Source organism: Stenella coeruleoalba, assembly GCF_951394435.1.
Source record: "Stenella coeruleoalba genome assembly, chromosome: 2".
NCBI lineage: Eukaryota > Metazoa > Chordata > Mammalia > Artiodactyla > Delphinidae > Stenella > Stenella coeruleoalba.
The window spans coordinates 73,564,012-73,585,230 of NC_137147.1; the positions used below are offsets into that span (position 1 = coordinate 73,564,012).

The 21,219-nt window shown below is 55.4% G+C and overlaps 2 protein-coding genes across 4 annotated transcripts; both read left to right on the forward strand.

Moving 5' to 3' along the window:
- The first annotated feature begins 302 nt into the window (after window positions 1–302).
- On the forward strand, window positions 303–9,824 carry EFS (embryonal Fyn-associated substrate). The gene is given in 9 exon segments (XM_079913387.1): window positions 303–937; window positions 939–1,023; window positions 1,026–1,073; window positions 1,076–1,137; window positions 5,877–6,155; window positions 6,414–6,554; window positions 6,673–7,395; window positions 7,776–7,865; window positions 9,284–9,824. Coding segments are annotated over 9 exon segments (1,908 nt in total). The 5' UTR covers window positions 303–892; the 3' UTR covers window positions 9,719–9,824.
- Window positions 9,825–13,658: 3,834 nt separating this feature from the next.
- Window positions 13,659–20,562, forward strand: SLC22A17 (solute carrier family 22 member 17). Of its 3 annotated transcripts, none has more exons than XM_079914206.1 (10): window positions 13,659–14,170; window positions 14,373–14,882; window positions 14,975–15,078; window positions 17,184–17,338; window positions 17,921–18,086; window positions 18,283–18,428; window positions 18,592–18,697; window positions 18,858–19,075; window positions 19,363–19,474; window positions 19,609–20,554. In XM_079914206.1, exons 1-10 carry the CDS (start codon window positions 13,775–13,777, stop codon window positions 19,895–19,897), a joined length of 2,202 nt encoding a protein of 733 aa, XP_079770332.1. In that variant the 5' UTR covers window positions 13,659–13,774; the 3' UTR covers window positions 19,898–20,554. The 3 variants fall into 3 exon arrangements, with proteins under 3 accessions (XP_079770332.1, XP_079770333.1, XP_079770334.1); XM_079914207.1 differs by having other exon boundaries at window positions 14,376–14,882; XM_079914208.1 differs by lacking the exons at window positions 18,592–18,697; window positions 18,858–19,075 and having other exon boundaries at window positions 19,609–20,562.
- Window positions 20,563–21,219: the final 657 nt, after the last annotated feature.

Consider the following 21,219-nt stretch of genomic DNA (forward strand, 5'->3'; position numbering starts at 1 on the left):
TCAGTGTCCCCCCCCCCCCAGCCCCACCTCCAGGCGAGTCCGCAGGACCCTGGCCTCTGCTCCTCCTTCGCCTTCTCTTTGCTCCTTCTTTTGCTTTGTGGCCTTTCTCTCGGTTGCCAGAGACACCCGGGCTGCCCCGAGCCCTGGGGCGCGCGGAGAGGGCCCGCCAAGGGTGCGTGTAAGCGGGGCGGCGGGGCCAGCGCCGAGGGCCGGGGGCCGAGGGTGGGAGCGGGAGCGCCGGCGTCGAGGGCTGGAGGGGGGCGTGTGGGGAACGCCGTCCCGCCCCTTCGAGCCGGGCCCGCGTGCGGGTAGCGAGGCGTCGTCGCGGCGTCCCCAGACCCCCAGGCGCGCTGCGAGCTAGTGTGCGTGTTTGGGAACCCGCTTCCTCGCCGGGGCTGCGAGAGTCTGGGCAGAAGGCAACCACTCGGGCCGCCCAGCCCAGCCGCCGCGCTCTCCGAGACATTCGGCGCCAGCCTGGCCTCGGTTCGCCAAGTCGGGCGAGTTTGAAGAGGGACGAACGTCTCAGTTTTCACTGCCCCCCCCACCCCTCCCTCGCAGCGGGGCTGCCGCAGAGCCCCCGACGCCCCTCAGCCTCGGGAGCACCGCTCTCCGGCGCAGCAGCCGGGTGGGGAGGCTTGGCCCCTAAACTCGCTCGTCCAGCCCGACCGCCCCGGCGGCTTCTCCCTGCCCTCGGGGCCGTCCTGAGCGGCCCGGAGAGGCGTCGAGCGCAGCCCCAGCTCCCGCCTCCTCGCCCGCCCTGGCACTGGAAGGAAGCTTTGGGCCCGTGCGGATCCGGGGTGCCCCCTAGGCCTAGGACAGGCAGCTCCGGGGGCCTGGTCCACCCGGCAGCCCCCGGGAGGCCGCGGGGACGGGGCAGAGCGCGCGCCCTTGGATGAGGTCCCGCAGCGACGCCCCGGCCCGCCCCGCTCCTCCTCCTGCCCGGCCAAGCTGCCTCCCATTTGGGGAGTTTCGTGGGTTTTCTTTCTCCTCCTCCAACCTCTGCGGAGGCCACGACTCAGGCGCCGCAGCAGGGGGCCGCCTCCATGGTGCGGGGCAGCCGCTGCTGAAGTCAGCGAAACCGAGCCTGGCCTGGAGCTGGCCGCGCGGAAGGCCAAGGCCATGGCCATAGCCACGTCGGTGAGTCCACCAGAGAGAGGAGGCTGCCGGGCAGAGACGTCCACAGCCTGTCCTGCACTGCTGTCACTTTTATTTCTGCCTTCTCTTTGTCTCGCTCCTTGGTTCCTTGCTTCTTTGGGAGACTGTGTCCCCCTTCTGGCACTTTTGTTTCCCTTTCCCCCTCTCACTCCTCATCCCTAGCTCCTACTGGATCTGGCCTCCCCCTCTCTCCTCCCGCTCCCCATTCTCCCCTTTTTCTTTCCAGAGGCTGCTCCTGGAAGGAGGGGAGGGGGCAAGCCTGAGTCCTATCTGCTCCTTTATGGGCGGGAACAGATGGCCACTGGAGGTTGGCAGGGGCTTGTGATTGGGAGGCTAGTAAAAGGTTGGGAGGGGGCTGAAAGAACGGAGGTGGCTTCAAGGAAATAGGAGAGGGCAAAGGGCCCAAGGGGGCCCTTCTCTAGAGGAGGGACGGCAGAAAGGTGGGAAATAAAGTAAAAGAGGGAGATCGGGCAGGGAGCAAGAGAAAATAGAGGGAGGAGGGGAGGTGATGTCAGCCAGCCTCTGGCCACTTTCCTAGGACTGGGGACAAAGGGAGGAGACAGCTGGCATGATGGGCCAGTGGGAGGAGGCCTCCCAGTGAGCGTGTAGCCCACGGCCACCCCCCTTTAAGACAGCCACTCCCTCACAAGTCAGCTGGGCCCCTGAGGAGGGGGTAGAGCTGGGGTGGCCACACCCATCATCAATCAGTCTATCAGGGACTCTGGCCTGGGTTCCCGCAATTGCAAGGCCCAGAGGTTTGGTCCCATTGGACAGAATTCAAACCTGACACAGGGAGGAACTCTTCACAGCCCCGCCCCTGCTTTCTGTCCTCTGCTGCTTGTAGTCTGAATCTAAGCAACTCTGTCCCCTTTCCAGCCTTCCCTAGGCCTTAGGATTCCCAGGGAAAGCGAGGCTGCCACCTGCTTTCTGGCTCCCTCTGAATGGGCATCCTGCGAAGGAGGATTGTGAGGCTGGGAAGAGAAGCATGGCTTCTGACATCCTCCCACACCCCCCGAGGATGAGTTAGATTTTCATTCCTTCTCAGACCAAACTCCTCTTAGCTCCTCAATCTGTATGATGGTGAGCAGACCCTAGTTCGGAGCCAGAAGAGGGGGAGGTCCTGAACATAGTGGGGTACTGTGACATAAAGATGCCTTCTCAGGAGCCAGCTGGTCAGCTGGTCAACTTTGTAGTGCCAGGAGGTAGATCTTTCTTTTGCCTGGGGGAGCGAGGCGTGTTGGTATTTACGCTTATGAAACTCACAGGATCCTAACAACAGCTAATATTTACTGAGTATTTCCTGGCCCTAAGCTGGCCCTGAGCTTTGTCTGGGTTTGTCCTGGTTCTTTGATGCATTATCTCACCCAGTCCTCACAACAACCCTGTGAGGCTGGTACTGTTATTATCTGAAAGTGGATATTCAGCTGTGGATATGGAATTCTATAAAGGAGGAAACTGAAGCTTGGAGAGGTTAAACAAACTGCCCAAAGTCACCCAGCTCGAAAGGGGCAGAGCCAGGACTCAAACTCAGGTCGGTCTGCCTCAGAAACCGTGCTTTTTAACCCCCTGGCTAGATCCAAAACGCCAATTTCTAATTTACAGTTAGAAAGAAAAAGGCCAGGCTCACCAGGAATTTGTGTCATCTGGCTAGCGTATTGGCTTTTTGTGGGACAACCTCCTTTAGAAGCCAAAATATAATCAGAAGAGGGTTTGATCATTTGGAATCAGGCAAGAGAAGTCAGCTTATTGTTAAAATCACCCAGCCATAAAGGGCTGGACAACCTCTCCACCTGAGGGAAACACTGGCCACGAGGAACATGCACTCATGCTGGCTGAGCCAGACACCCTTCCCCCAGGGCCTGGTGGCCAAATGCAGCCTGCCAGAGATCTTGAGCTTGAGATGTTTCACTGAGTTAGCCCACGTGGATTACCTGTTCAGTAATGCCTAACTACCTGCTTTCTACCACTGCCTGGGATCCTGCCAGCAGGCTCGGGTCACTTAGGAAACATAGGTGAAGCGGAATATATTTTGACATTGTGAGTGGCTTAAGCTTGATTCTACCAAATAACTTGGTGGAACCAGAGCCCAGTGAAGAGAGACTAGCAAAGGGAACTTGGGCATCATGAAGACTGCCTATGAACTTGAGTCATGTTTGAGCCATGGGTCCTCTTTTTGTTTTGTTTTTTAAGTCTTTTTGTTGTTATCTTTTTATTTTATTTTTTAATTTTTATTATTTAATTCTGTTTTGTTTTGGGTTTTTGCGGTACGCGGTCCTCTCACTGTTGTGGCCTCTCCTGTTGCGGAACACAGGCTCTGGACGCGCAGGCTCAGCGGCCATGGCTCACGGGCACAGCCGCTCCGCGGCATGTGGGATCTTCCCGGACCGGGGCACGAACCTGTGTCCCCTGCATCGGCAGGCGGACTCTCAACCACTGTGCCACCAGGGAAGCCCTATTTAATTCTGTTTTATTTTTGGCCGTCTTGGGTCTTCGTTGCTGCGCACAGGCTTTCTCTAGTTGCGGCGAGCGGGGACTACTTTTGGTTGTGGTAAGCGGGCTTCTTATTACAGTGGCTTCTCTTGTTGCGGAGCGTGGGCTCTAGGCGTGTGGGCTTCAGTAGTTGCAGCACACAGTAGTTGCGGCCCACGGGCTTAGTTGCTCCGCGTCATGTGGGATCTTCGTGGACCAGGGCTCACACCTGTGTCCCCTGCATTGGCAGATGGATTCTTAACTACTGCGCCACCAGGGAAGTCCCCTTTTTTTTTTTTTTAATTGAAGCATAGTTGATTTACAATGTTGTGTTACTGCTGTACGGCAAAGTGATTCAGTTATACATATATATGTACATCCTTTTTTATATTCTTTTCCACTATGGTTTAATCATAGGATATTGAATATAATTCTCTGTGCTATACCGTAGGACCCTGTTGTTTATCCCTTCTATATATAATAGCTCACATCTGCTAACCCCAACCTCCCACTCCATTCCTCCCCCAGTCCCCTCCCACTTGGCAACCACCAGTATGTTCTCTATGTCCATGAATCTGTTTCTGTTTCATAGATAGGTTCATTTGTACCATACTTTAGATTCCACATATAAGTGATATCATATGGTGTTTGTCTTTCTCTTTCTGACTTACTTCACATAGTATGATAATCTCTAGTTGCATCCGTGTTGGTGTAAATGGCATTATTTCATTCTTTTTTATGGGTGAGTAATATTCCATTGTATATATGTACCACATCTTCTTTATCCATTCATCTGTCAACGGACATTTATGTTGTTTCCATGTCTTGGCTGTCGTGAATAGTGCTGCTGTGAACTTAGGGGTGTGTGTTTCTTTCTGAATTATAGTTTTGTCCGGATATATGTCATGGGCCCTCTTGACTTAACTACTGTTACTTATATAAGAAGAAAAAAGTGGATCCTTTTTTTGGGGGGGGTGCACTGCACGGCTTGTGGGATCTCAGTTCTGTGACCAGGGATTGAACTTGGGCCATGGCAGTGAAAGCCTGGAATCCTAACCACTAGGCCACCAGGGAACTCCCAAAAAGTAGATCCTTATGCTTATGGTTGTGAAGAGGCAGCAGAGGAGTGAGTGAGAGGCTCTGGAATCCCACAGCCTGGAGTTCAAATCATGCTGCACCAGCTGTATGTCATTGGGCAAAGTACCAACCTCTGTTCCAATTTCCTTTCCAAATTGGGATAATGATGGCTCCTCCCTCATCAGGTTGTTTTGAGGATTAAATGAGATGAGATGATTAGTGCAAACACTCGCTCAGTGTCTGGCTATATAATTTGCACTTGATGTCTGTGGCTTACCTGAGCCTGTAGCTCTCAAAGGAAAAAGCTTAGATGTCCCCACCAAACAGGACTGGAAACAGGCTGATAAATGTTTGCTCTTGTTTCGTCCACCAGCCCCCTTGCATACACACACACACACACACACACACACACAAACACACACGAGCGTATACACTTTTCTCCATGATAACCTCAGCCTCTGCTGGTAGAGCCTTACTTGCTCAGACTGAGAATAAAACAATTGCTTTGGTTTCTGTTTTCTTCCTTATTATGTCGAGGCTGTGTCTGGGCTGGGCTTCTCCCACTCCTTCTCAGAATACGGCGTCTCTGCAGCTGCTTAATCTAACCTGCTTATAGGGGATGCTGACTGGGAAACAGGGAAGGTAAAGGAGATCCTATGGGAGACCTTTTCAGGACTTCCTCATGTAATTCATTCAACATATGTTCATGGAGGACTGATTCCAGGTTAGGCCTATTGCAGAGGCTAGGAATATAGAAATCCCTTTTCTCACAGGGCTGACAGTACAAGGGAAGAAATTGATTTTTTAAAGTAAATAGACAAATAGTATAAAGTACTGTGAAGGAAACAATGGGTGGAGACAGACACAGAATGGGGTGGGGAGAAGAGTGAGAAGAAGACATTTAAGAAGAACTGAAGGATGAAAAAGGGCCAGTCAAATGAATAGTCAGGGGACAGGTAAAGGGACTGCAAAGGCCCTGAGGTGGGAAAGAGCTTGTCTAGATCAAGGAATAGAGAGGGAGAATGCAAGGGATGAAGCTGGAGACAGGCAGGGCTGAGTCAGGAGGTAAGATTTTTAGCTTGAGGGAAGTGGGGAGCTCTATGTTTTGAGCAGGGGAGGACATGACCTGATATGTGTGTGAAGACCCCTCTCCCTACTCCCACCTCACCCATCAGGCCCAGCTGGCCCGGGCACTGTACGACAACACCGCCGAGTCCCCCCAGGAACTGTCCTTCCGCCGAGGGGACGTTCTACGGGTGCTGCAGAGGGAAGGCGCTGGTGGGCTGGATGGCTGGTGCCTCTGCTCCCTGCACGGCCAGCAGGGCATTGTGCCTGCCAACAGAGTGAAGCTCCTTCCCAATGGCCCGGCGCCCAAGCCTGGCCTCTCCCAGGTGCCGCCAGCCCAGCCTGGCTCACCACATCCAGCCCCAGAGCACGGCACTGAGGACCAGGAGGTGAGAGCTGGAGCCCCCCAAAACCCCAAGCCAGGACATGCCCGTCTGCCGGTGCCTGCACGTGGAGGAGGGAGAGCCCTGAGACGGCAGCTCTGCACCGACTCTGCTGTACTAATCCTGGTGGCCAACCCTTTCTGGGCTCTTTCCCCACTGGTACAGGGAGGGGGTTGGAAGATGTCTAAGCTCCTCCCGGGCACACATTATCTGATCCCCTGGTCCCCACACCACCTGACCCACCCGCCTGTGCTGATCCCCCAGGTGTATGTGGTACCACCTCCAGCTCGGCCCTGTCCTACCTCGGGACCTCTGGCTGCACCCTGTCCGCCCTCCCCTGATCCCATCTACAAGGTCCCCAGAGGCAGTGGGACCCAACAGGCTGCCCCTGGAGATGCCCTGGAGGTGAGGGCTAGAGGTTTGTGTGTATGTTGGGCAGGGAACAGACGGCTCTCGGGGGTAGGGGTTAGCAGAATGGGGGCCCACTGCTGAGACTGAGAGTAACCAACTGCTTCCTCTCCAGGTCTATGACGTACCCCCCACTGCCCTCCGAGTTCCCTCCAACGGCCCCTATGACTCCCCGGCCTCCTTCTCCCGCCCTCTGGCCTGGGTTGTCCCCCAGTCCCCTGGAGAAGATGAAGCTCCCTATGACGTGCCTCTGGCCCCGAAGCCACAGTCAGACCTGGAGCCAGATCTGGACTGGGAGGGGGGCCGAGAGCCAGGGCCCCCACTCTACGCTGCCCCTTCCAACCTGAAACGAGCATCCGCCCTGCTCAATCTGTACGAAGCACCAGAGGAACTGCTGGCAGACGGGGAAAGCGGGGGCACTGACGAGGGCATCTACGACGTCCCCCTGCTGGGGCCGGAGACACCCCCTTCTCCAGAGCCCCTGGCAGCCTTGGCTTCCAATGACCTGGACGCCCTGGCCCTGCTTCTGGCCAGAAGCCCCCCACCCGCACACAGGCCCCGCTTGCCCTCAGCTGAGAGCCTGTCCCGCCGCCCTCTGCCGGCCCTGCCTGTCCCGGAGGCCCCCAGCCCTTCCCCGGCTCCCTCTCCTGCTCCAGGCCGGAAGGGCAGCATCCAGGACCGGCCTCTGCCCCCACCCCCACCCCGCCTGCCGGGCTACGGGGGCCCCAAGGTCGAGGGGGATCCAGAGATCGGGGAGGTGGAGGACCATCAAGAAGGACACCACAATGAGTACGAGGGCATCCCGATGGCCGAGGAGTATGACTACGTCCACCTGAAGGTGAGCTCGCCTCCAGCCAGCCCCACCAGAAATGGCTCCAGGAGAGCCAGCAAGGAGGCCTGAGGCCCCAGATGCAGACCCCGGCTTCCTCCCTTCCCTTCTTCCGCATCCATGGCCCGGTACCCTATGGCCTGGGCCCCAGTACTTGGCCACATCACTTGTATCGGTGCCACATTCCTCCCCCTAAACCCAGCCTAGGGTCCCTGAGACCTCTGACCTGCCACCAGAGCTCTCCCGGACCTAGAGTCAAGGGGTTGCAGATCTGATGGCAGGAGAGACCTTCGGGAGGACGTGGGAGTGGGGAGGCGCAGGAAGACCATGGAGGCTAGACCCCAGCCTGCTCCCCCACCACTGCACTGAGACCCTCTCCCCCCCTGCAGGGCATGGATAAAGCTCAGGGAGCCAGGCCCCGGGATAAGGCCTCCCCAGGGGATCCTGAACTGCTGGAGAGGGGGCCACCAGAGCAGCAGGTAACCCCATGGGGGTGGTGCTAGAGAAGGGGCGGGGAGGAGCAGGAACTTGGAAGGAGGGCTGTTCTCAACTCGAGCATCAAGGGAAATCGATTTAGGATGGGGGTAAGAGTTCAGTGAAACGGGACAGTTGGAGTAGAGAGGAGTTAGAATTCAGGAAGGAGCTGGAACTTAGAAAAGGATATCAGGGGGCTTCCCTGGTGGCGCAGTGGTTGAGAGCCCGCCTGCCGATGCAGGGGACATGGGTTCGTGCCCCGGTCCGGGAAGATCCCACATGCCGCGGAGCGGCTGGGCCCGTGAGCCATGGCCGCTGAGCCTGCGTGTCCGGAGCCTGTGCTCTGCCACCGGAGAGGCCACAACAGTGAGAGGCCCGCGTACCACAAAAAAAAAAAAAAAAAAGAAAGAAAGAAAGGGATATCAGGGATTCGGAAAGAGGAAAGAATGTGTTGGAGAAGAGTCAGAAAAGCGAGCAGTCAGGGGAGCAGAAGAGTTGCTGGGCCGGGTGACTTCCGAGGCCCCTTCCAACTGTGAATTCCTGGGTTCCTAAGAGACCCGGCTCCTAATCCCAGCTCCACCACTAAGAAGCCGCCAGTTAATCTCTCTGGGCCTCGGGAAAGTGAGATGGTCTCCTCGACCTGATCTAGAATGGTCCTAATCACAATAGCTACCATTTGTCAGGTTTGTACCAAGTGCCACACCCTGTGGTCAGCACATCGCGTGCGTCAGCACTGATCACAGCCATAGTTAGCACTCACATAGTGCTTACAGTGTGCAATTCTCTGTTCTCAGCCCTTTCTGTACATCGTATCAGCTAATCTCCACTGCAGCCTTAGGAGGCAGAGACGAGAGCTGCACTCTCCAGTCTGGTAGCCACCAGCCACATGCGGCTACCGATCCCTCCAAATGTGACCGGTCCAAACTGAAATGTACCGTAAATGAAAAGTGCACACCAGATTTTGCAGACTTAGTATGAAAAACAATCTCAATAATTTTCGTATTGATTACAGTGTTCAAATTACCACATTTTTAATATATGGAGTTAGAAAATATGGACCAATTTCTTTGGATTTTCTTAATGTGGCTACTAGAAAATTTGAAATTACATGGGTGGTTCGCCTTACGTTTACACTGGACAGTGCAGTCCTAGGCTCCCCATTTTAGAGACAAGGAAACGATGAAGTTCAGAGACTTGTTTTTGAGGTTGTTTGTATCCAGATTTATCTGACATCAATTCTGGGTACCTTCCTGCCACTCGCTATGAGAATCTAAATTGTCTGATGGGCAGAGGTACGATCTAAAGGAATTGAGCTCAGGGAGAAAGGAAGGAATGAGGAACAAAGGGAGGGAAGGAGAAAGGAAATGAGAACAAAAGCGGCAGTAGTGAGAGCAATCCCACGGACCACTCTTCTCGCCCGCAGGAGGCCCCGTCCCCAGGGGAGCCACTGGTTCTTCCCGCCGGAGATCTACAGCTCCTGCACTTCTACGCCGGGCAGTGCCAGGGCCACTACTCAACACTGCAGGCAGCCGTGGCGGCCCTGATGTCCAGCACCCGGGCCAACCAGCCCCCGCGCCTCTTCGTGCCCCACGGCAAGCAGGTGCTGGTGGCTGCTCACCGCCTGGTGTTTGTTGGGGACACCCTGGGCCGCCTGGCAGCCTCCACCCCTCTGCGAGCACAGGTCGGAGCTGCAGGCACAGCGCTGGGCCAGGCATTGCGGGCCACGGTGCTGGCCATCAAGGGGGCCGCCCTGGGCTACCCATCCGGCCCTGCGGCCCAAGAGATGGTGCAGTGTGTGGCGGAGCTGGCAGGGCGGGCCCTGCAATTTACCACCCTGCTCACCAGCCTGGCCCGCTGAGCCCCTTGGCCCTGCTCTGCCCTCGCCTGCCTGCCAGAGCCCCCTCAAGGCCTTGGGCAGCTGGCGGGCTCTGTTTTAGGGACTAGGAGAGGTGGAGGCATCCCTCCCCCTTCCCCCCTCTTCCAGTCATCTCAGCCTCTCACGGAGGCGCCTCCTTCCCTACCCCGCAGCTTTTTGTACGAGCCATTTTGTATAAATTATTTATATTTAATATTATTCCCTGCTTTGTCAGGGGCAGGCGCCAGGCCCTCCAGGGGAAGGAGGAACTGGACCTTCCTCCTCCCTCAGCCTGACGCAGAGGTTCTTGGGCACCGCGTGGCTGCCTGCCTCTGGGATTTCGGCCCCACAGAGGTTCAGGTAGCTGAAACCTGAATCATTTTCAGATTCTGGGGGAAGGGGCCACCCGGAGCCCCTTTCCTGTCCTGTGTCTTGGCTCTAGAACATCAGTGCCTCACTGTTAGCTGAGAGTGAGGGGAGGACGTTGGCCACCCAGAATGGGAAGGCCTGGGAGAGGCCAGAGGGCTCCTCCCCACAGGAGACAGGAGAGCTGGGCCTTGAGCGCTGGTGCATCTCAATAAACCAGGCTGTCTGGTTCCCTGACTCTGCTTCTTGGGAGCCTGGGGAGTGGGCCTGGCACCCTTGGCCAAAACGATGAGACGCACGGCTGTGGGCAGGCTGCCTTTAGGGTTTTGGGGAAAATTTTGCTGTTTCTTCAACAACTATTCATCTGGCAGGTTCTCTGCTCCCATGTGATGTGCCAGGCGCTGTTCTGAAGGTACATCATGGGGGTGGGCTGGATATAAACGAGTCAGCTAAAAGAAGTAAGTAAAGAAAGAAACCTGCCACGAAGTTGACAGTTGCTGGTAATGGAAATAAACAGGGTGATATGCCAGACCAACTAGGTGAGGAGAGAGGCCATTGGAGACTTTAGACAGAATTGTTGGGGAGGTGAGGTGGTATCTGTGCTGAGACTCGGAGGATGAGAGAACCAAGAAGAGTCTGCGACGCGGCATAGCAGGAAGGCAGGCCCTGATTTGTGACCAAGGCCTCTCCTCCAAGACCAATGTCAAGTGATGTCATTAGAGAGGTGCACATGTGGAGAGGGTGGCCACAAGAGAGCCTTCATGGTGCCGTGCTGGAGAGGTCACCCCAGCTGTCCTCAACTCTGGCCAACTGGAGAGCGCTGCTGGCCTGGGCGCCCTCTCCCTTCAGTTAACCCAAGAAGGTCTAGCCCCTTAAACTCCCCTCTCCAGGCTTCCTGACTATCCTTCTGGACACACCATCTTTTAGAGGAGCTGAGGGGCCAGTGAATTTAATGCGTTGGAAGTCCATAGTCCACGGGGCTTTGGTGAAATTAATGGGCCATGGCTTAGATAGGGGATCACTCCAGCCATTTACCACAAGGGAAGTAGTCCAAGCCACAGATCCATTGCTTCAGTTCTGCTTTCCCAAGATGCTACTCTGCCACAGTGACTGGGTTGGAGGCACCCCAAAATTCAATCACACTCTTAGTCCCTTGGCCCCTTTCCCCATGCATTTGCCTCCTCCATTTTGGGTTCTTTGTTCTCATTTCACTCTCAAAAGGAAACTCATTTTCAGATTCTGAGGCCACCAAAATTTACCCCAGGTGTTGAAGACTTGTAACAGGGGCCATCCTCCATCACCTTCCAGAAAGAATTTCAAGAGATCAGCCTGGAATTAGAGTCAGAGGTCTCTGTGCAAGTTTCCATGTACCTATATGTCTGCAGGTAAATCCCGTCAGTCCCTCCAAGTCCTGGTTTCATCTTTAATATGAGGATGAACATAATGGTCTCGCAGGCTTATTGTGAGGCCCTAACAAGACAATGCATGTAAACAGCCCAGCACCACAGAAAGTCAAAGGGATGATAATTCCAGGACAGACACAAGGACACAAACAAACCCCAAGGAATGTTGGCTGTGACAGCACCAAAAGTAAATCCCGAAGAGATGCTCAAATGAGTTGGGGGAGGGAAAGTGGTGTGAGGCTGCTTATTGCATTAGAATAGTTTCCCATATTTAGAAAATTTCTGAACAGAGGAGGCAAATTATGAGTGTGGTTCAGTGGAGACAAGAGGGAATGGATTTCCCAGCTGAGACTGATAGGACATGCCTTTTCAGCCCTTACCTGGAATTAGAGAATAAAGTACCTATTAGATATCCAGTCTCTTAGAGAAGTGTATCTCAAACTTTAATGTACATACACCTAGGAATCTGGTTAAAATGCAGATTATGACTCAAAGGGCTGCGATTCTGCATTTCTAACAAGCTCCCAGGTTACACAGCTGCTGGTAGTCTGTAAATCACACTCTGAGTAGGGGGAGGAGAAACCTTCTAGGTGTAAAGACCAGCTTAATGCAAGGGACCCGTGGCACTGGAAAACCTGAAAGAACGTCAGTGTGACTGGAGCGCAGAGAGTTTGGGGAGAGATGTGAGGTGGAGCTGCAGAGAGCACAGGGTCACGTTTGAGATATCTAGAAAATTAGTATTTACCTTGTCAGTGAGAAGACATTGAAGGCTGTGAAGTAGGAAAGGGACATGAACAGATACACTTTTTTTTTTTTTGGCTACGTGGGGTCTTTGTTGCTGCGCGCAGGCTTTCTCTAGTTGCAGCGAGCGGGGGGTACTCTTCTTTGTGGTGCGCAGGCTTCTCCTTGCAGTGGCTTCTCTTGTTGCGGAGCACGGGCTCTAGGCGCACAGGCTTCAGTAGTTGTGGCACGGGGGCTCAGTAGTTGTGGCTCACGGGCTCTAGAGCACAGGCTCAGTAGTTGTGGCACACGGGCTTAGTTGCTCCGGCATGTGGGATCTTCCTGGACCAGGGATTGAACCCATGTCCCCTGCATTGGGAGGCAAGGCAAATTCTTAACCACTGTGCCACTAGGGAAGTCCCAGATCTGCATTTTGAAAAGATCACTCTGTCTGCACTATGAACAACAGATGGGGAAAAGGGATGGAAACAAAGCAGATGCAGAACACTGGTTAAGAATTGAGGCTAAAGCAGTCTGTACAACAGGTAGCTTGACTAGTGGTGGTCGAGTTGGAGAGAAGCAGAATATCTGAGAACTATATAGGAAGTAAAACGGACAGGATTTTGTAAAGGATCTGACATGGGGGTAAGGAAGAGGGCACTCCAAGGGCTGTCAGCTGAGCATCTGGCCACAATTGGATGATGAGGAAAGATTCAGTGAGGAAAGAAGCACTAGAAGACAACCAGGGTGGTGGGGGGTTGGGGGGAAACATGAGTTTGGTCTTGGATGTATTGAGTTTGAGATCCCTGTGAGTCATCCAAGGTAAGAGGTCAAATAAGAGGTGGCTTCATGGGTCTGGGGCTCAGAAGAGAGGTGGGAACTGGAAATGTAGATCTGGGGATCAGGTTTGTATTGGCTCGTATTGTTTATACTGGGGGTGATCAAAGCCGTGGGCACAGGTGAGATCCCGAGGTGGAAAGAACAGTGTGAGATGAGGGGAGGACCTAGAACCAAGCCTCTGAAGATCGCAGACACTGAATGACGGCAAGGAGGAGGAGGAGAAGCCTGCAGTAGAGAAAAGAGGAGCAAGAGAAAGAAAACCAGGAGAGTGTGGGACTTAGCAGCCAAGGAAAAAAGTGGTTAGAGGAAGGGGTGGCCAACAGTGCCAAATGCTGTTGAGAAATGATGGAGACTCAGCCAGGGAGGGGGTGGTGAAACCAGACAATGGTCTTGTAGAGGACTAAGGCCAAGGCTGAGTACAGTGCCCAGCCCAGTCCACCATATGCATGCCCCGTGTCATCACTTCCAGTATACCCGTCTGTCTCAGTAAGCTTCTCCAAGGTCGGTCTTGTCCATCCTGTTATCCCCAAAGCCCAGCACAAGGCCAGAACATAGCAGACACTTAATAAATTTTACTGATGAATGAGTGGATGGATGGATGGATGGGTGGGTAGGTGGATGGATGGGTAGATGAGAAAGAAGAACTGGAAGCAAAGGAGGAATTGCTGGCATCTGCCTGGGATCTACTATCCTTCAGGGTCTTTTTTTTTTTTTTCCTCTTTATACCGCAATGGTCCGCAGACCCAGGGAACGGAGACAGAGCCCCATCCTCTCCCTCCGCTGGGCCCTGGCCCCCCTTCCTCTCTCTGACGAAGAGTCTGGACCGAAGGTTCTGCTGACGTGGGAAGGGGAGGAGAGTCTGGAGGAAGGGGAGGGGAAAGCAGCGCAGAGATCGCAGAGACGAAGGAGGCGCCCGCGGCTGCAGAGCAGGGTCTCTCCGGCTTCTGTGTCCGGGCACCGGGCGCGCCACTGGGCCAGAGGGCAGTGCATCCTTTCGGTGCGGGCCGCCAGGGCCCCTGCGGTCGGCAAGCTGGCTCCCCGGGTGGCCACCGGGACCCCCGAGCCCAATGGCGGGGGCGGCAGCAAAATCGACAGCACTGTAGAGATCACCCCCAGCCCCAATGGAGTAAGTGCCCGCGCCCTGGGGGCTACGCCATCATCTCCCAGCACCCCCGCCAAGAGCCCGGCCTTTTCCTCCTGCGCCCCCTCCTCCGCCGCCCGCCTTCCTCCCGCTGGTCCCGGCCTCTTCGCTTACTCTGCGGTTTTCTCCGCTTCACCCTTCTCCTGCCACCACGTCACACACCCCTTACCTCACCCCCCTCACACAGCAGGTCGGGACCCTCGGAGATGCGGTGCCCACGGAGCAGCTGCAGGGTGAGCGGGAGCGCGAACGCGAGCGGGATGGGGAGGGCGACGCGGGTGGCGACGGGATGGGCAGCAGCCTGTCGCTGGCCGTGCCCCCCGGCCCCCTCAGCTTCGAGGCGCTGCTCGCCCAGGTGGGGGCGCTGGGCGGCGGCCAGCAGCTGCAGCTCGGCCTCTGCTGCCTGCCCGTGCTCTTTGTGGCGCTGGGCATGGCCTCGGACCCCATCTTCACGCTGGCGCCCCCGCTGCATTGCCACTACGGGGCCTTCGCCCCCAACGCCTCTGGCTGGGAGCAGCCCCCCAACGCCAGCGGCGTCAGCGTCGCCAGCGCCGCCCTAGCAGCCAGCGCCGCCAGCCGCATCGCCACCAGTACGGACCCCTCGTGCAGCGGCTTCGCCCCGCCGGACTTCAACCACTGCCTCAAGGACTGGGACTATAACGGCCTCCCCGTGCTCACCACCAACGCCATCGGCCAGGTGAGGCAGCCTGGTGGGCCGCGGGTTTGGGGGCGGGCCGAGAGCGACCAGCGAGGGGCCTCACACCCACTCCATCCCTCTCACGTATCTAGTGGGATCTGGTGTGTGACCTGGGCTGGCAGGTGATCCTGGAGCAGATCCTCTTCATCTTGGGCTTTGCCTCTGGCTACCTGTTCCTGGGCTACCCGGCAGACAGGTGAGGGCTGGGCAAGTAGAGAGGAGGGGGTGCTAGGGAGGCTGGCCCAGGCAGCTTGCCTTGGCAAGAGGCTGAAGGGGACTCGGTGGACTCTGCAGTGTTCTCTGGATTTCTTCTGTTCAATGATATGCAGCCCCACCCCTGTCTCAGCTTCACTCCCCATCAAGAGATACTCCTTCCATACCTCTTCCACACAGGGAATAACTCTTCCTTCCCTTGCCAATCCCTAGATCTATGGATCAATGGCCTCATCTCAAAAGACAATAGCCCCATCCCTACTGACCAAAACCCCTATATCCACAGATCGAAAGTCCTAACTTCTCCTCTATCATCCCTATCACCACCAAGCACCTGCCTCACCATCATCATGGATTGATAGACTCATCCTTGCTAACAGCCCTATCCACCTGGACTGTTAACTCCATCTCAAGGGCCTCATTCCTAAAGCTCATTATGTTAATTTCTAAATATCAACAGCTCCATTCACACTGACCAATAGCTCAACTCTATAAACAAATGACTACCCTCATGGGGGTCAATAGTTCAACCCCCATGGATCAGTGACCACAATAGCACCCCTCCCCCAAGACTAACAGCCCCATCCTCATGGATCTTCAGTGCTCTCAGGTCCTCTCAGATCAAAAGCCCCATTTCCAGGAATCAGTGGCCTCATCTCAAAGATCAACAACCCATCCCCACCAACCAATAGCTCTTCCCAGGGGTCAAAACTCCCATCTCCTCTGATCCTCGACACCATCTCCACTGACCATCCCTGTGGATTATTAAACTCATCTCCACTGGTCTACAGTCTCATCCAAATGGATTTATAGTTCAACTCCCATGGATCAAAGGCAACCCAATATTGAATAATCCAGTTCCCTAAAATCAATGCCTATCCTCACTGCCCAATAGTCACACACCCCTGTGGGCAAATGATCCTAAACCCATAGGTCAATAGCCCCTCCTTATGCATCAGTGGCCTCATACCCACAGACCAGTAGCATCATTCCTGTGGAATAATAACCTCATCCTCAAAGACCAATAATTCAGGCTCCTAAATTCAGTAACCTTAGCCAATAAGCTTAGCCCCATGGAAAAATGGCTCCCCCCATTGGGTCAGTAGCTTCACCCTCAGGCTATCGGTGCCCCCTTCCCAATGACCATTGACCCCAGTCTACATCCCCATAGATCAGTGGTCTTATCCCCCAAAGTCAATAGCCCAACTCAGTAGCCCTGTCCTCACTGACTTATAGTCAGTGACCATCATCATTGACCAATTGTCTCATCTCCTCTGGTCTGTGACCCCATCCTTACTGATTATTCCTATGGATTAATAGATTCATCCCTACTGGCCAACTGTCGCATCCACATGGACTGAGATCCCTATCCCATGAATCAATAGCTCCATCCTCAAAGATCAACGGTCAAATCTTCAAAGATTAGTGGTCATCCCTGCTGATCAATGGTACTATCCCATAGATTAAGAGCTCCATTCCCATGGATCAATGGCTCCATCTTCTGGTCAGTGGCCCCATCCCCACTGACCACCCCTATGGATTAGTAGACCCATGCCCCAACCCCATGGAAAAATGGCCTCATCCCCCAAAATCAATTACTCAGTCCCCTAAGATCAAGAGCTCCACTTTCACTGACCAATATTATCCCCATGGACAAGTGGCCAATGGCCTACCTCCATAGATCAATAGCTCCAACCCCATATATCAATGACCCCATCTCCTCTGACCAGTCTGAGCAAGACAAGCTCCATCCCCACTGACCAATAGCTCTCTGCCCAAGGACCAATGGTTCCAAGTCCCCTAAGCAATATCCCATCCATTCTGATCGTTGGTCTCACTTCCATGAAGAAATGCCCTCATCTCTGACCAATAGCCCCATCCCAAGAGTCAATGGTCCTACCCCCACAGAACCATAGCCTCGCCCCAGTGCCCAGTAGCCAACCATGGTCCCCATCCTCTCCCATCTTCTCTAGCCTCACTCCAGGGCCTCATCCTCATACCTCCAGCTTTGAAGTGGGCAGCTGGGCCCCACCCAGCAACTCCTCCCCCAGGGAGTCTGGGTGATCAGAGGCTCTCCCTACTTTCCAGGTTTGGCCGTCGTGGGATTGTGTTGCTGACCTTGGGACTGGTGGGCCCCTGTGGAGTGGGAGGGGCTGCTGCAGGCTCCTCCACAGGTGTCATGGCACTCCGATTCCTCCTGGGCTTTCTGCTTGCCGGCGTTGACCTTGGTGTCTACCTGATGCGTGAGTGGCATCCCCCCAGAGCTTCCCTAGGGACTCATGGCTGCCTGTCTATATCCCCAGGCCATTCCTACTGCTCCCTAAGATCCCCTCAGTCCCTTCTTCAGCCCCAGATTTCAGCTGTCCGGAATCTCTCTGCCCAGGCCTTTGAAGGATCCAGGGGTCTTCCTTCTCTCCACACCCCTCTCTTCCCATGATCTTTAAGGCTTTCCTTGCTCTGGACTTACTGCTGTCAGGGAATGAGCCTTATTTTAAAAATGAAATCCTGAGTAGCTGTATGACCTTGAACAAGGGTTAATGTGAAAGTCAAATAAGAGGTCTGGTGTGAAAGGGCCCATAATTTGGGAATGCTGAAAACCCACCAGGGACTCTGACCCTCGAGCCCTCCCAGGTTTGAGTGGGAGAGGAGAGAGAACTGAACAACTCTCCACTCTTTGCCTTAGCGGTTGGCCTGTGGGAGGCGATGGCTGCAGCCTCCACTCAGGGGCTGACCTTGCTCTCTGTCCTCCTCCCTCCCTCTCCCCTCTTCTCTCCCTCGCCTCCTTCCTCCCTGGCCTCTCTTCCCTGTCCCTGCTGTATCTCCAGGCCTGGAGCTGTGCGACCCAACCCAGAGGCTTCGGGTGGCCCTGGCAGGGGAGTTGGTGGGGGTAGGGGGGCACTTCCTGTTCCTGGGCCTGGCCCTTGTCTCTAAGGACTGGCGATTTCTGCAGCGAATGATCACCGCTCCCTGCATCCTCTTCCTGTTTTATGGGTCAGTATCACCCTCCACCTGTTGTCTGGCCGTTCCCATCTCTACCTCCAGCCTAGCTCTAGCCTGGAGACCCCTCCTCTTCTCCATTGCCCCTTGTCCAGGCCTACTCCAGCCCCAGCCCCTCAGAGGTGGGAGTTTTCCATCCCTGGGTCAGGATTCAGGAGGCCTCACAGTGTACCCCCCACCCCACCCCCAGCTGGCCTGGTCTGTTTCTGGAGTCTGCACGGTGGCTGATAGTGAAGCGACAGATTGAGGAGGCCCAGTCTGTGCTGAGGATACTGGCTGAGCGGAACCGGCCCCACGGGCAGATGCTGGGAGAGGAGGCCCAGGAGGCCCTGCAGGGTAAGAGACAGGGGTCCCTACAGGTGATACCTCAGTGTGCACACATGATGGTGCCCTCTGTTGTAGCTGTACCACCTTCTCCCAGGGTCCCTGCCATCCATGTGGGAGGACCCTGGGTTCTCAGCTGTTCCTTCTAACAGACAGCTCCTCTCTGTCTCCCAAGACCTGGAGAACACCTGCCCTCTCCCTGCAACATCCTCCTTTTCCTTCGCTTCCCTCCTCAACTACCGCAACATCTGGAAAAATCTACTTATCCTGGGATTCACCAAGTGAGCCTGGGTGTCTGAGCCAAGGGCCAGGCCAGTAGCTGGGATGGGGGCTGGCCGGGTGGGGAAAGCCTGAGGACCCCTACAGAGGCCAGCCAGGGCTGTGAAAGGCTGCAGATGGAGATTCAGACACCTTTCTTCGCCTCCCCACCCTGTCTCACAGCTTTATTGCCCACGCCATTCGTCACTGCTACCAGCCTGTGGGAGGAGGAGGGAGCCCATCGGACTTCTACCTGTGCTCCTTGCTGGCCAGCGGCACAGCTGCCCTGGCCTGCGTCTTCCTGGGGGTCACCGTGGACCGATTTGGCCGCCGGGGCATCCTGCTTCTCTCGATGACCCTCACTGGCATTGCGTCCCTGGTCCTGCTGGGCCTGTGGGATTGTGAGCATCCTCCCTTCCCCACGGTGTGGGCTCAGCAAAGGAACCCCAGCAGAGGTGCCTCAGACGGGCTCAGCCACTGCTTCTGGCACAGGCCTCCCAAAACCAGACCAGACCCTGCCCAGATCTTCCACAATTCTCCCCCTGGCCGCACAGTCCTGTCTGTTCTCTCAACCGATGAGTGAATGCCCAGACCCGCCCGGCTAGGGATCAGAGGGGATGATGGCAGGGACTAGGCCAAGCATGACCTCCCCACCTCTGTTCACACGCTCCATCTCTTGCTCCTCCAGATCTGAACGAGGCTGCCATCACCACCTTCTCCGTCCTTGGCCTCTTCTCCTCCCAAGCTGCTGGCATCCTCAGCACGCTCCTTGCTGCTGAAGTCATCCCTACCACTGTCCGGTGAGAGCAGGGGTGCTGCCAGGGGAGTCTCCAGCTGAGGACAGGGCCTGAGGGATGAAAAAGGGGAGGCTGCTGGAGAAGAGCTGGGGTGAGGCCCACAGCTACAGGCTCAGTGCCTTGTCTGTCTCTCCCAGGGGCCGAGGCCTGGGCCTGATCATGGCACTGGGGGCACTTGGCGGGCTGAGTGGCCCAGCCCAGCGCCTCCACATGGGCCACGGAGCTTTCCTGCAGCACGTGGTGCTGGCGGCCTGTGCTCTCCTCTGCATCCTCAGCATCATGCTTCTGCCGGAGACCAAACGCAAGCTCCTGCCCGAGGTGCTCCGGGATGGGGAGCTGTGCCGCCGGCCCTCCCTGCTGCGGCAGCCACCCCCTAACCGCTGTGACCACGTTCCACTGCTTGCCACCCCCAACCCTGCCCTCTGAGCGACCTTCGAGCACCCTGGCAGGAGGCTGGCCCATACAGAAAGGTGGCACAAGGCCCTGGCAAGGAGAGCAGGAGGACTGAATGAGGAAGGCAGGGCTGCCCTGAAGCCTCAGAGGCATCTCACGCCAGTCATCATGGAGAGCTCAGAGGGCTGCCCTCAACCCCATCTCCTCCTTGCTGCTTTGTGTTCACTTCCTTGGCAAGAGTCAGGGGACAGGGAGGGAGCTCCACACTGTATCCACCAGGTCTGGGCTCCATCCTATGCCCAAAGACATCCTCCCAGACCTCATTCTTTCTTGCTCTATCATTCTGTTTCAATAAAGACATTTTGAATAAATGAGCATACCATAGCCTGGACTTCCCTCCCTTCTGTTGTCCTTCTCACTGTCTCTTGGGGGAAGGTTTCTCTCAGTGGAACCCAAACCAGTAAAAATCTCCCTCCCCCTCCCTGCACCTGCCCCCTCTTCTCACTCCCCCACCATGTTAACTTACAGACAACTACCACCACCCCTTACTCACTGCTTGCTATGCTGCTAGGACTGGGCTAGGCACTTTACAAACTTCATTTAATCATTTAAGCCTTACAACATTGCAAGGTAGGTGTTTGGATCAATTAAAGCTTCTTGTTTTTGCAAGCAATAATAACTGACTGACTCTAATGAACTTAAACACAAAGGCAATTTATTAAAGGGATCTGGTGGGGCAGGTTGTGGTGCGGAGCTCACAGAGCAGAAGGAAAAGCAGAACTAGTCATAAAAGGCCAGGAGCCAGAAAAGGCAAGAGAGCAAGTGACTGGCTAGCTTGTGTATCACCCCACCCCACCCCTATTACTGACAATTGGGGAGGGGAGAGCAGTACCTGAGTGCTGCTGGCAGAAGTAGGACTGGAGTTGTGCAGGTGAACACAATGGATGCCCACGACAGTATTCTTCTTCTTTTACAGATGATGAAACTGACACTCAGAGACTCAGTAACTTGCCCAAGGTTACAAAGTTAACGAGTGCCAGCTGGGATATAACTGGATCCTGGAGCTGGAGCTCTCTAGGGATGCACACCGTGGCCAGCTTCCCAACTCCTTCCAATCTTTGCGTGCGACCCTTGGAAGTGAGGAGTGAGTCTCTAGGCCCCCCTGGGAGGGGGCTGTAGGAGACTAGGCCTTCCACCTCAGTGCCAGGGCCTGCCTTTGACTAGCCCTGGCCTGGCTTTGGGCAAGTCTCTTAACCTCCAGCTTCCTTCAACCGTTGCTATGAGGATTAAACAAGATAGTACATTGTAAGTGCCTCTTAAATTATCCCACTAGATGGTAAGCCCCTTGAGGACAG